General features: G+C 38.7%; 1 protein-coding gene across 4 annotated transcripts in view; it reads left to right on the top strand.

Moving 5' to 3' along the window:
* Nucleotides 1-13,007, top strand: part of mRpL9 (mitochondrial ribosomal protein L9) — a 33,409-nt gene that overhangs the window by 17,892 nt on the left and 2,510 nt on the right. For all 4 annotated transcript variants that reach the window (XM_071667868.1, XM_071667867.1, XM_071667866.1 and 1 more), the window contains exons 4-5: nucleotides 3,359-3,525; nucleotides 8,368-8,568. In XM_071667868.1, the coding sequence (XP_071523969.1) occupies nucleotides 3,359-3,525; nucleotides 8,368-8,568 (368 nt within the window). The remainder of the gene's footprint in view (nucleotides 1-3,358; nucleotides 3,526-8,367; nucleotides 8,569-13,007) is intronic.

Raw genomic sequence — 13,007 nt, 5'->3', positions numbered from 1 at the left:
TACCTAATAACCTTGCTCTTATTCACATTTACTCTTAACTTTCTTCTTTCACACACTTTACCAAACTCAGTCACCAGCTTCTGCAGTTTCTCACATGAATCAGCCACCAGCGCTGTATCATCAGCGAACAACAACTGACTCACTTCCCAAGCCCTCTCATCCCCAACAGACTTCATACTTGCCCCTCTTTCCAAAACTCTTGCATTCACCTCCCTAACAACCCCATCCATAAACAAATTAAACAACCATGGAGACATCACACACCCCTGCCGCAAACCTACATTCACTTAGAACCAGTGTGTGTGTGTATGAGTGGATAGGCTATTCTTCGTCCAGTTCTTGGCACTACATCGCTGACGCAGGAAACAGTGATTATGTATAATGAATGAAATAAAAGTAAATACATAGATTTATAGACTAAATTGGTGTTGTATTAGAGGGAAAACTTTGATTCAAGCCCAGTTGTTGTGCTATTCAGGGTCAAATGCCAGTCAGTCAAGCCTCCTGTTGTTTGTGTCTGACTGAAAGATGTTGACTGCTGCTCTGGTGGACATCAAGCTTCTGTAGTTCGATTATAGGGGTAACGGGGAGGGGGGTTTGTTTGATAGAGACTGTTTTTCTCACAAATATATTTGAAACACTGAGATTATCTTGTATACAAAGACCCCCCCTGCAAATCACAAGGAGCAGGCTGGAACCACTTATCCCATTATCCTGGCATGGGGACTGACCTCCCCCAGTAGAAAGGAGCATCGTATCCCACTTGCAGAGGCAGGCTATTATGTAGAGGACCGTACTTTGAATGAGTCCTCTCACTTCATGGAATCTGATTCATGGCTGGGACTCCTTTTTTATAGAGAGCCGTGTAACTGTGTTCTTTTGAAAGCGGAATGAAACTCTTATATATCAGTATAGGGGAGTTTTTGGCTTCATGGCTCTTCATTTCCCAGAATGTCTTAAAAATAAGACAAAGGATTCTGTTTATTTTGGACAATGCAGTAACAGCCCATTGTCTCATGAGCATCCCTGGCAATGTGTGAAGCCTGTTTCTCGAGGTTTCCATTCTTCAAAAAGTTTGCTACAGACTGATGCACTTACAGGGTTGATTTTCATAACAACAAAAATGTACAGAGGGAGAGATCCATGCAGTTGGTTCTTTTCATTGTGGGTGTTTCTTCAAGGGGAGCTCTTTACTACCAAAAATGAATGCCTTAATACTAACCTATGTCTCTCAGATGCTTAATAAAAAGAAACTAGGAACAGACTCCCAGTTTTTGGTTTGGAAGGATTTGAACCAAATATTTCCCTTATTTCCTCCGTTAACCTTCTGGGAGAAGTTCTTCCAAACCATTGGCTTTTTACAGTTGTAGGATTTTTATAGCCCCAGTGTGGGAGAGACATTTTTGGTGCCAGAAACCTCCTCATCTGTATGGTTCCCCACAGTTGATACTTGTAAGTTTTGTTAGAGTACCTCCCTAGCACCAAGTTTTAGGTCTTGAAACCTCCACTCTGTCATAGTCTGAATTGGAGAACATGTAACAAGCAACCTGCTCCACAATGTATTTCTACTCAGAAACAATACCAGTCAGTCCAGGAATGTTTTTCACTTGTCTTGGAACATTTCAGTTCTTTTGAATTCCAGAACCTATGTATTATATTCTTTTCTCACCCTTTTCTCAGGTTTTCTTTGTAACCCTGCTGTGAATCTCAAATTTTTCAAGCTGTATAAAGAAGTATTTTATGATACTGTTTCAGAGGTATTCCTTTTTTTTCATCCATGTTCATAATTTCCTGCATCAGTGAGTTAGCTCCAGGAACAGATGAAGAAATGGCTTTGTTTATATTCATATGACAAAAAAAGTGTTCCATTTACCAACGTAGGTATATTCAAATTTTGTAGCTGTGTCAGCACTGTGCAGAAAATGTGGGAGTAAGGTCCAAGTTCCAAATGCATTACCATTAAGTATGTTCTGCTATTTATTTTATCTACACTGAAAAATTGATTGCCAATAATTATTGTTTAACCTTCTATGATAAATTTTGTGATTCATAGATTGTTTTTCTATAACATCAAAATTATAAAAGTTTGTAGAATTACCTGCTGCACCAGTTACATGCAGTGTTGTCAAGGTCAGGTAAGCACTGTCATCATTGCCCCCATTTGTTCAAGACATATCTGCCTCATCTTGGTAATTTTGAAGACAGAGTCAGTGTCTATGGAATTACTCTCCTTACACTCTCAAAACAGATAATTAAGTTCATCTCTCTGGTCCTGGTCCTAAAAGCTGCTAATTTTCCTTCCTATAAAACTCAGGAATCTGTTGGGGGAAGTCATTGCCCATGCCTTGAAATAGGGGTTTGAAACTCAGTGTGTATATAGACATATACAGGAGTGTCTTGCCTCATGCAATTTTATGTGTGAAGCAGTTAAAGGGGTTGATAATACTATTGCCTCATATAAGAGCACCTTAAAGAATCACTGTCTGATGGCTTTGAAATAATTTGCTTAGACCTACTTGGGATAAGCTTCTCAAATCATTCTATTTGAGCAGATTTACAAACTTAATTTGCAACAGAAGTGGGAGCTGGCAGAGGTGCTGTGTTTGCAGTAATCATATATTTTTTCATGGTAATATAATGCTTCAGTGGCTAATATTGAAACCTTTCTGATAGCCCATGTGGCTGAGTTGAAAATATACACGCAGTGACCGGAAGTAAAAACATCATTTCCATGATGACTTTCATGCTGATACCATTCACAATTAACAAGCACCCCTTCCCCCATATAGTCATTAATGTAAGGTTCCTCTGTTTATACAAATAGATGTCACTTGACTGCACCTTCATGTGGTTACACTGCAATTGGAAAGTCACCTTTGGCAAGTTTATGTCAGCACTGTGCAAAACATGTGGGAGATAGGTCCTGGAGGGTGAGGGGAATAAGGCCTTATTGCCCCTGCTTGAAGGATCAGGACTTTCATTTACTGTGTTCACAGGACAGATCCAGTCAGGAGAAATATTCTAATGCATAGTGTGACTGATAGAATTTGATAGTATTACATGGGTGAATTATAGAATTTAATAGTATTACTTGAGCAGTTAATTGCCTTTGCAGATACCTAGTATTCTTCAGATATTATTCATATTGCTGTTCCTTCTGTAAGATCCTTTGACCTTTTGTTTCTGTAGATTTATAGATGATCCATTTATTCAGATAGTTTTTACAAATTCTTGTTTTTAACTTATTAAGTCCCTTCTTAACCTTATTTTGATAACTTATGGTTTTATTATGCAAGCAAAGGTAGTGTAATGTTATGAAAAATTATATATCGGCATGTATTCCAATATTCACCAATAGGTCTGGGATCGAAAGGACAGACCGTTGAAGTCAGCCAACATAAAGCAAGAAATGAGCTTTTGTTACCTGGCCTTGCAGTATATGCTTCTCCAGAAAATTTAAAAAAGTACTCCAACTTTGTGCAAGAACATAAAGAAGACCAGCCATCATCGGAGTATTCTCGTCAAGTAAGAATTTTTCTTTTAGATTGAACTAACGTATGCATTCTGGCTACTATCATTAATACATATCCGTTTACTTGGGATTGATCTAATGCATATAGGTATATCCTTTTGTAAAAATTCATTTTACAGGGCAGTGTTCCAAAATACCTACCCTGCATACTGGCTGAGGGCAGGAATACACATAGCTTCATTTGGTACTTTGTGAGTATGGGTAGTATATTATTTTTCAATGTATTGAAATACAAGCCAAACATTTAGTACAGGAAGAAATTGATATAAATACCTGTATGCTTCTCATTTTAGTGACCGTGCTATTTGAAGAATAGGAACGCTGATGCTTAAGGCTTTCCCATATTTGCCTTGAAATGAACTGAGGTAGAATCCTTTATTCATGAGTAATCAAGGGTTTGATGGAGATACTTGGTTTCAAGGGATCTAGGTCTTTGTTTATGAAAGACAGTCCAATTACATCACGATCTTTTCCTGTGTTACATGTATTTGAAGTCTCAGTTGAGATAACTTTGTAATTAAAGTTCCTAGTCCTAACCAGTAAGTTTAACCCTCAGAGTGTCTCTTTAGATGGAAAAGGGGCTGTATTTTAGTAATAGTCCCACAGAGAGTGCTATATATAGAGGCAAATGGATATCTGGACATGGTGACTAAAGGAACTTCTTGAGTAGTTGGTGACTAACCTTTACTGTCCCAGGTGCAAGCAAATAAAATGCAGCTCATCTCTTGCTTGCCTTTCTGTTCCAGTGAGTAGGGGAATGGGTGCCAACTTCATCTGGAATAAAGCAGCACAGCTGTGGTGAGCTTAGAAAGATGACATGTGTGAACTCAAGGTATCTCAGTGTTCAGCCATGAGGACACAAACAGGACTTTTTGCCTATCAGTGTGATTATTTTTTAAAGCAGTATTTTTTCACTATTAGGATCCATGTTTTGGAGTCATACATTTGGTTTGCACTCCTTATGGGTTATTCTCTTCACCTTTTGTTGCTAGAGAAAAGAAAACCTAACTGCAGCAGCTATTTATTTCAGTCTGACAGTTTCAGTTTTTCAGGGAGAAGCTTCAGAACTGAGAAAGTTATATTTTCCTGAAAGAAATAATACTTTCTGTGTTATGTTAGACCAGTTTTTCTTAATGGAAAGGAAACTTTCTGATTTAGCTTTCCTCTAGTTTAAGTCAGTATGAGGTTAAAATCATAAGGTTCTTTGAGCTTAGGTTATCTTCATTTATGGAGTTTAAAAATGACAATGCAGTATAATATGGTTTCTGCAGGAATAGAAGGCTGGGTCTGGTTAACCTAGGAAGATCAGAAAGGTGACATAACCAGATGAAGCATGAGGTTTTGAAAAATCCATCCCTCTCAAGTCACCAGTCACCTTACTGATTTTCGAAGGTTGACCAGACCCAGCATTTTGGGAAAGTATCATGTTAGGAGGAAGTCAAAAACAAGTGTCCAGATGGTGGATTCAACCATGCCAGAATGTCTTGAAATCTTACTTTGTAGACACATTTTCTTGCTTCCAAGTATGAATTCAGGCTTTTTTTTCCTGGGACAACTTCTGAAGACCCATGGTTAATTACTTAGAGAGAAAATATTTCTGGTTGATCAGAACAAGTTTTTTCTTTCTTTTTTTATTCCTTTTTTGAAGGATGATGATAGAAGGAAGTCAAAAACATGTGTCCTGATAATGGATTGAACCTTGCCAACATTTTTTTTTTTTTTTTTTTTTTCAAAACTATTTGCCATTTCCCGCATTAGCAAGGTAGCGTTAAGAACAGAGGACTGGGCCTCTGAGGGAATATCCTCACCTGGCCCCCTTCTCTCTTCCTTCTTTTGGAAAATTAAAAAAAAAAAAATTATTACCTTGTAGATACATTTTCTCTGCTTCCAAGCAAGAATACAGGCCTATATTTCCTGGCAGTGGATGGAACCATGGAAGCGGAAGTGAATCATAGGGTGGGGGAGGGGGCGAAAATTCTGGGAGCCTTGAAGAATGTGTGGAAGTCGAGAACATTATCTCGGAAAGCAAAAATGGGTATGTTTGAAGGAATAGTGGTTCCAACAATATTGTATGGTTGCGAGACGTGGGCTATGGATAGAGTTGTGTGCAGGAGGGTGGATGTGCTGGAAACGAGATGTTTGAGGACAATATGTAGTGTGAGGTGGTTTGATCGAGTAAGTAATAATAGGGTAAGAGAGATGTGTGGTAATAAAAAGAGTGTGGTTGAGAGAGCAGAAGAGGGTATTTTGAAATGGTTTGGTCACATGGAGAGAATGAGTGAGGAAAGATTGACCAAGAGGATAATGTGTCAGAGGTGGAGGGAACGAGGAGAAGTGGGAGACCAAATTGGAGGTGGAAAGATGAAGTGAAAAAGATTTTGAGTGATCGGGGCCTGAACATGCAGGAGGGTGAAAGGCGTGCAAGGAATAGAGTGAAGTGGAACGATGTGGTATACCGGGGTCAATGTGCTGTCAATGGATTGAACCAGGGCATGTGAAGCGTCTAGAGTAAACCATGGAAAGTTGTGTGGGGCGGATGTGGAAAGGGAGCTGTGGTTTCGGTGCATTATTACGTGACAGCTAGAGACTGATTGTGAATGAATGTGGCCTTTGTTGTCTTTTCCTAGCACTACCTCGCACACATGAGGGGGGAGGGGGTTGTTATTTCATGTGTGGCAAGGTGGCGATGGGAATGAATAAAGGCAGACAGTATGAGTTATGTATATGTGTATATATGTATATGTCTGTGTGTGTATATATATGTATACGTTGAAATGTATAGGTATGTATATTTGCGTGTGTGGACGTGTATGTATATACAGGTGTATGTGGGTGGGTTGGGCCATTATTTCATCTGTTTCCTTGCGCTACCTCGCTAACGCGGGAGACAGCGACAAAGCAAAATAAAAAATATAAAAATAAATTTCCTGAGACAACTTCTTGGGACCCATGGTTAAATACTGGTCGAGAAAAAAATAACTAAACACAAGAGCAGTATGTGAAAGCTTCATTCCTCCAGTTTCAGTGCCAGATGGTAATGGGCAGTAGTTGTATCAGTTGACACTTGATGCTTTACCATGGTGCTAGTCACATGAAATCCCCAACATAAGTGAGAACTTGTTAGAATTTGTACTCAAACAAAATGTGACTTGTGACAATTTTAAATGGTAATTGTTGTGTCGTTTTTTCAGTGACTGTATTGGGGCAGCTGTGGACTGTTTAGGTTCACAGATATAAAAAAAGAAATCTTAATTATACTTCTCTTTTATGAAGGAAGTTTTTGCTTACCAGGTCAGATAAGTAGTAGGAAGGAGGAAAATGGCTAAGCTACTGTGAATGTAAATTCTTTTTTTCCTGTGAGAAGTGACAGTGTCTAGTGTGATATTTTCCATAGTTGACAATTTTATCATATGGTGGAAATATTTGAAATGGTTGTTGACCATGCTTTTCAACAAATTTTTAAACCCTTTAAGGAAAGGAGCATTAGGAAGAAGCTGTAACCTTCCATAGGTGAGCAAAAGTTAGAATACTTCTCCATCTTTCTTTAAAACTTTTTTTTGTCATATGACCTAAAAAGCTTTAGATTTAGGGATTTTTAATCTGTTCAGTTTAAAAAACATTTTTGCAGTTGCCACCAGCTATCTATGAAGTCAAAGAGAGGATACAAATTGCTTATTAAGCAGCTGAAGAAAACCTTTATAAACTACTCCAAGCTAGGGTTTCCATTTCTGTTTTCTTCCAATATAGAAGCTCTGCAAGGCATAAAAGTTTTTGTCGTGGGAGTCCTCCATAAAAGGAAAAAGGTACAATTGCTTGCACTCATACCTGGTTCGGTGGCTGGCAGATATTGTGAGAATTGACAGCAATGTATTTGTTAACATCTTAGTATATTGAGATGAATGGGTGGAAGTAACCTCTTACAGTGACAAATAACAGAGTAAAGAAAGGATTCCACCTCTATCTAAGAATGCTGATACTTCTTGTATGACTACAGATTACATTCTGATTTCTAAATATGACATCTTTGCTTACTATCTCATAAAAGTTAGATGACGTTCATTGCAAGTGGTGCGATGTAAGGAGACAGAGATAGTGGGTTAGGGATACATTAATTTCATGTATTTCTACTTTAACACTGATTTTTCAATCTCCCACCATGCAAAAAGAAAAAAAAGTTGAATCCCCCTTCCCCATTTATGAAAAGATTGTTTTGGTGAGGAAATGTTTGAGGTAATAGGCCTAGAGAAGAGACTTTATTGATTAGTAGGTGAAGATGGTTGGAGCAGTGAGTTGCTACCTGCATTTAGCATTAATGGTATCATACGCCAGTGCAGGTTGATAAATGGCTTTTATTTTTGTATACAGATATTATGGTGGATACACCCCTCATAGCAGGTAAAGCATTTAAACTTCCCTGTGAACAAGTTCTCTTTATGACATTGTTGTGACAATCCTTTCAGATTAGTCGGTGAATTTTGTGTGATTCATATTCAATTTCCATTTACATAATTCCCTTTTGCAGATCCACATTGAAAGCTTATTAGAAAGTCAGTGTTCATTTTTGTTCTAAGCTTGATAGAGCTACTATTATATTTCATTTTGTGTAAGTGTTTTGACCCTTACTAGTGATTATAACAACATCCAACACAGTGATATAAACATTGAATCTGTTTATATTTGTGCATGTGATTTTAATTATGATCAACTGGTCATTGTTTTTGAAACTATATTGACAGTTGAAGAGTTACCAGAAATATGACTTTTATCACATGCAGACTGCTGTTGTTATCAGTGTAGACAATCCAAGTAATTGTATGTCACTGTCTCATTTTCAGACGGCCAGGTCATTGTCATTACGGGTTATCTCTGTGTCCATGAACATGAGCAACCCATGGCAGATTGAACCATGGCATATTCGAGTTGCTTTCCGTAAAGCTGGGATCATTGTACCAGAGGAGGCTCTCACTCTACCCTCTCAGCCAATCACTGGACCGGACCTTAGCTTAGAGAACAAGGAGTTTTTAGTGAGAGTAAAGGTAAAGAACACAGCTTTTTTTTTTCATTTTCATCGTACCTTTAGAGAACAGAGTTGGGATGTGGACTTATTTCATCGCTGTTTCTTTTATATATGGTTTCAGTGCATTATACTTGACAGCTAGAGACAGTGTGAACGAATGTTGCCTTTTTTGCTGAAGCAGAGGGTAGCGATGCTGTTTCTGGTGGGGCAGGGTAGCACCAGAGATGGATGAAGGCAAGCAAGTACGAATATTACATGTGTATATATGTATATCCACATCAATACCATCCATCCTCTCTGTTGGATGGTATTGCGGTGGAATTTATTATAAAAGGGGGTGACTGTATTGTTGACTGGTTGGTAAGGTTATTTAATGTATGTATGACTCATGGTGAGATGACTGAGAACTGGCAGAATGCTTGTATAGTGCCATTGTACAAAGGCAAAGGGGATAAGAGTGAGTGCTCAAATTACAGAGGTATAAGTTTGTTGAGTATTCCTGGGATATTATATGGGAGGGTATTGATTGAGAGGGTGAAGGCATATACAGAGCATCAGATTGGGGAAGAGCAGTGTGGTTCCAGAAGTGGTAGATGTATGGACCAGGTGTTTGCTCTGAAAAATGTATGTGAGAAATTCTTAGAAAAGCAAATGGATTTGTATATAGCATTTATGGATCTGGAGAAGGCATATGATAGAGTTGATAGAGATGCTATGTGGAAGGTATTAAGAATATATGGTGTGGGAGGTAAGTTGTTAGAAGCAGCGAAAAGGATGCAAGGCATGCGTACGTGTAGGAAGAGAGGAAAGTGATTGGTTCTCAGTGAATGTTGGTTTGTGGCAGGGGTGTGTGATGTCTCCATGGTTGTTTGATTTGTTTATGGATGAGATTGTTAGGGAGGTGAATGCAAGAGTCTTGGAAAGAGGAGCAAGTATGCAGTCTGTTTTGGACGAGAGAGCTTGGTAAGTGAGTCAGTTGTTCGCTGATGATACAGCACTGGTGGCTGATTCGGGTGAGAAACTGGAGAAGCTGGTGACTGAGTTTGGTAAAGTGTGTGAAAGAAGAAAGCTAAGAGTAAATGTGAATAAGAGCAAAGGTTATTAGGTACAGTAGGGTTGAGGGACAAGTCAATTGGGAGGTAAGTTTGAATGGAGAAAAACTGGAGGAAGTGAAGTGTTTTAGATATCTGGGAATGGATTTGGCAGTGGATGGAACCATGGAAGCGGAAGTGAATCGTAGGGTGGGGGAGGGGGTGAAAGTTCTGGGTGTTGAAAAATGTGTGGAAGTTGAGAACGTTGTCTTGGAAAGCAAAAATGAGTATGTTTGAAGGAATAGTGGTTCCAACAATGTTATATGGTTGCGAGGCGTGGGCTATAGATAGAGTTGTGCGGAGGAGGGTGGATTTGCTGGAAATGAGATGTTTGAGGACAATATGTGGTGTGAGGTGGTTTGATCGGGAAAGTAATGAAAGGGCAAGAGAGATGTGTGGTAATAAAAAGAGTGTGGTTGAGAGAGCAAAAGAGGGTGTTTTGAAATGGTTTGGTTATATGGAGAGAATGAGTGAGGAAAGATTGACCAAGAGGATATATGTGTCAGAGGTGGATGGAACGAGGAGAAGTGGGAGACCAAATTGGAGGTGGAAAGATGGAGTGAAAAAGATTTTGAGTGATCGGGGCCTGAACATGCAGGAGCGTGCAAGGAATAGAGTGAATTGGAATGATGTGGTATACTGGTGTCGACGTGCTGTCAATGGATTGAACCAGGGCATGTGAAGCGTCCGGGGTAAACCATGGAAAGTTTTGTGGGGCCTGGATGTGGAAAGGGAGCTGTGGTTTCGGTGCATTAGACATGACAGCTAGAGACTGAGTGTGAACGAATGTGGCCTTTGTTGTCTTTTCCTAGCACTACCTCGTGCTCATGCAGGGGGACAGGGTTTTCATTTTATGTGTGGCAGGGTGGCGATGGGAATGAATAAGGGCAGACAGTATGAATTATGTACATGTATATATATGTATATGTCTGTGTGTGTATATATATGTATATGTTGAGATGTATAGGTATATATATTTGCATGTGTGGATGTGTATGTATATACATGTGTATATGGGTGGGTTGGGCCATTCTTTCGTCTGTTTCCTTGCGCTACCTCGCTAACGCGGGAGACAGCGACAAAGCAAAATAAATGAATAAATGAGATGTATAGATATGTATATGCTGTGTGTGGACATGTATGTATATACATGTGTATGTGGGTGGGTTGGGCCATTCTTTAGTCTGTTTCCTTGCGCTACCTCGCTAACATGGGAGACAGCGACAAAGTATATATTAATAAACATGTATATATCTGTGTATTTGTATGTATATGTTGATATGTATGTGTATATGTGTTTGTGCGTGTATGCAGTCTGTTGGGGATTAGAGGGCTTGGGAAGTGAGTCAGTTGTTGTTCGCTGATGATACAGCACTGGTGGCTGATTCGGGTGAAAAACTGCAGAAGTTGGTGACTAAGTTTGGTAAAGTGTGTGAAAGAAGCTGAGAGTAAATGTGAATAAGAGCAAGGATATTAGGTTCAGCAGGGTTGAGGGTTTGACATATGTATCCTCTTTGTCAATTTTTCCTCACTCATTCTCTCCACACGTCCAAACCATTTCAACACACCCTCTTCTGCTCTCTCTTCCACACACTTTTTATTTCCACACATCTCTCTTACCCTTTAATTACTTACTCAATCAAACCACCTCACACCACATATTGTCCTCAAACATTTCATTTCCAACACATCCACTCTTCTCCATACAACCCTATTTATTGCCCATGCCTTGCAACTGTATAACATTGTTGGAACTACTATTCCTTCAAACATACCCATTTATGCTTTCCGAGATAATGTTCTCTCCTTCCACACATTCTTCATCACTCCCAGAACCTTCACACCCTCCCCTACCCTGTGACTCTAATTTTTCCATGGTTCCATCTGCTGCTAAGTCCACTCCTAGATATTTAAAACACTTCACTTCCTCCAATTTTTCTACAATCAAACTTACATCCCAATTAACTTGTCCCTCAACCCTACTGAACCTAATAACCTTGGTCATATTCACATTTACTCTCAACTTTCAGTATATTTAGTTAACAGCAGGTAACTTATCATATGTTTGTATGCTGCTAACTAAATTCATTAAGTTAAAATGTTAAAGCAACATCGTTATCAGTAAAAGTGGCAAGGTATTTTTTAGTGACAACCCTTTAAATGAACTCTTTGCATGTGCATGTGTGAGTGTAATTACCCGTTTGTACTGTATGGGGAGGGAGTTTTATAATCATGGTGCTCCATCTCCAGATTATTTTCTTTCATACAACTTTTAAATTTCTGTATGCACTCTGCATTAACCATTTCTCCAATCATATGATGCCATTCATCCACTCGTATACCATAAAAGTACTTCCTCACATCTTTTATAACAAGTTTCTTGCTTAAATATTATCTTTATTGTGCACCAAAGTTTTAAATGGATGAATGGGGTAAGGGGCATGGAAAGTTGTTAGACATCACTAGTATATTGAATGAATGCCTCTAAGCAGAGTTGACCATTATTACCAAGCATTCAGGTATCCCATGGTAATTATAATAGTAACCTGCAGCCAGTGTGTGCATGGAATTCACAGACTCAGTAGGTCTTAGTAATAAGAGACAGTGCTCAAAGGGATTATATTATATTTGATAAAAAACTTGATTATGATGAGGAGGACCAACACTCTGATAACAAATAAGGAGTCTAATGATGATAACCATGTTGAGGAGACTGCATCTCACCCTGTGTGCATTAGTGAATGATGTGATGTGCAGTAGAGTTAGCTTTAGAGTGAAAAGTATGTTCCAAATTCAATGGATTTTGATACCACAGCATTGACAATCAGAGCTGCAAGTTCAATAATGGAGAAGTGTACTGCCAGTGACTTTTGATATTTTTTCAGTCCCTAATTAATGAACATATTTCTTACAAAAAAATAGCTACAATACTCAAACTGAAATATGTAGAGCTTGTGAAAACCTCCTCATGTCATAAATGGGAAAATACAAGTGTCAGTGAATTGCATGTTTTTTGCATATATTTTTCTGCCACATGTATATGAAGGTGAACAAAATAAAAGATTTTGCACACGTCCTTCCATTCAGATGGAAATTTTTGGAAAAACTACGTCATGTGACCGCAGCCTTGTTTTTCTTAAAACCCTGCATTTTCAGACAATAATGTTGGCAGTTGGGGAGGTGAACTGTTCAAAATAACATGTTTTGAATGATCTGACAGATAAATACAAGATTTTTTCTTATCTATTCAGAAACTTGAGGAATGATAAATCCAATATACATTTATATTTATTTTATTTATTTTGCTTTGTCGCTGTCTCCCATGTTTGCGAGGTAGCGCAAGGAAACAGACGAAAGAAATGGCCCA

This window comes from Panulirus ornatus, chromosome 12 (assembly GCF_036320965.1).
Source record: "Panulirus ornatus isolate Po-2019 chromosome 12, ASM3632096v1, whole genome shotgun sequence".
NCBI lineage: Eukaryota > Metazoa > Arthropoda > Malacostraca > Decapoda > Palinuridae > Panulirus > Panulirus ornatus.
Note: the sequence above shows the minus strand (reverse complement) of the source record. Positions and strands in the feature narration are given on the sequence as shown.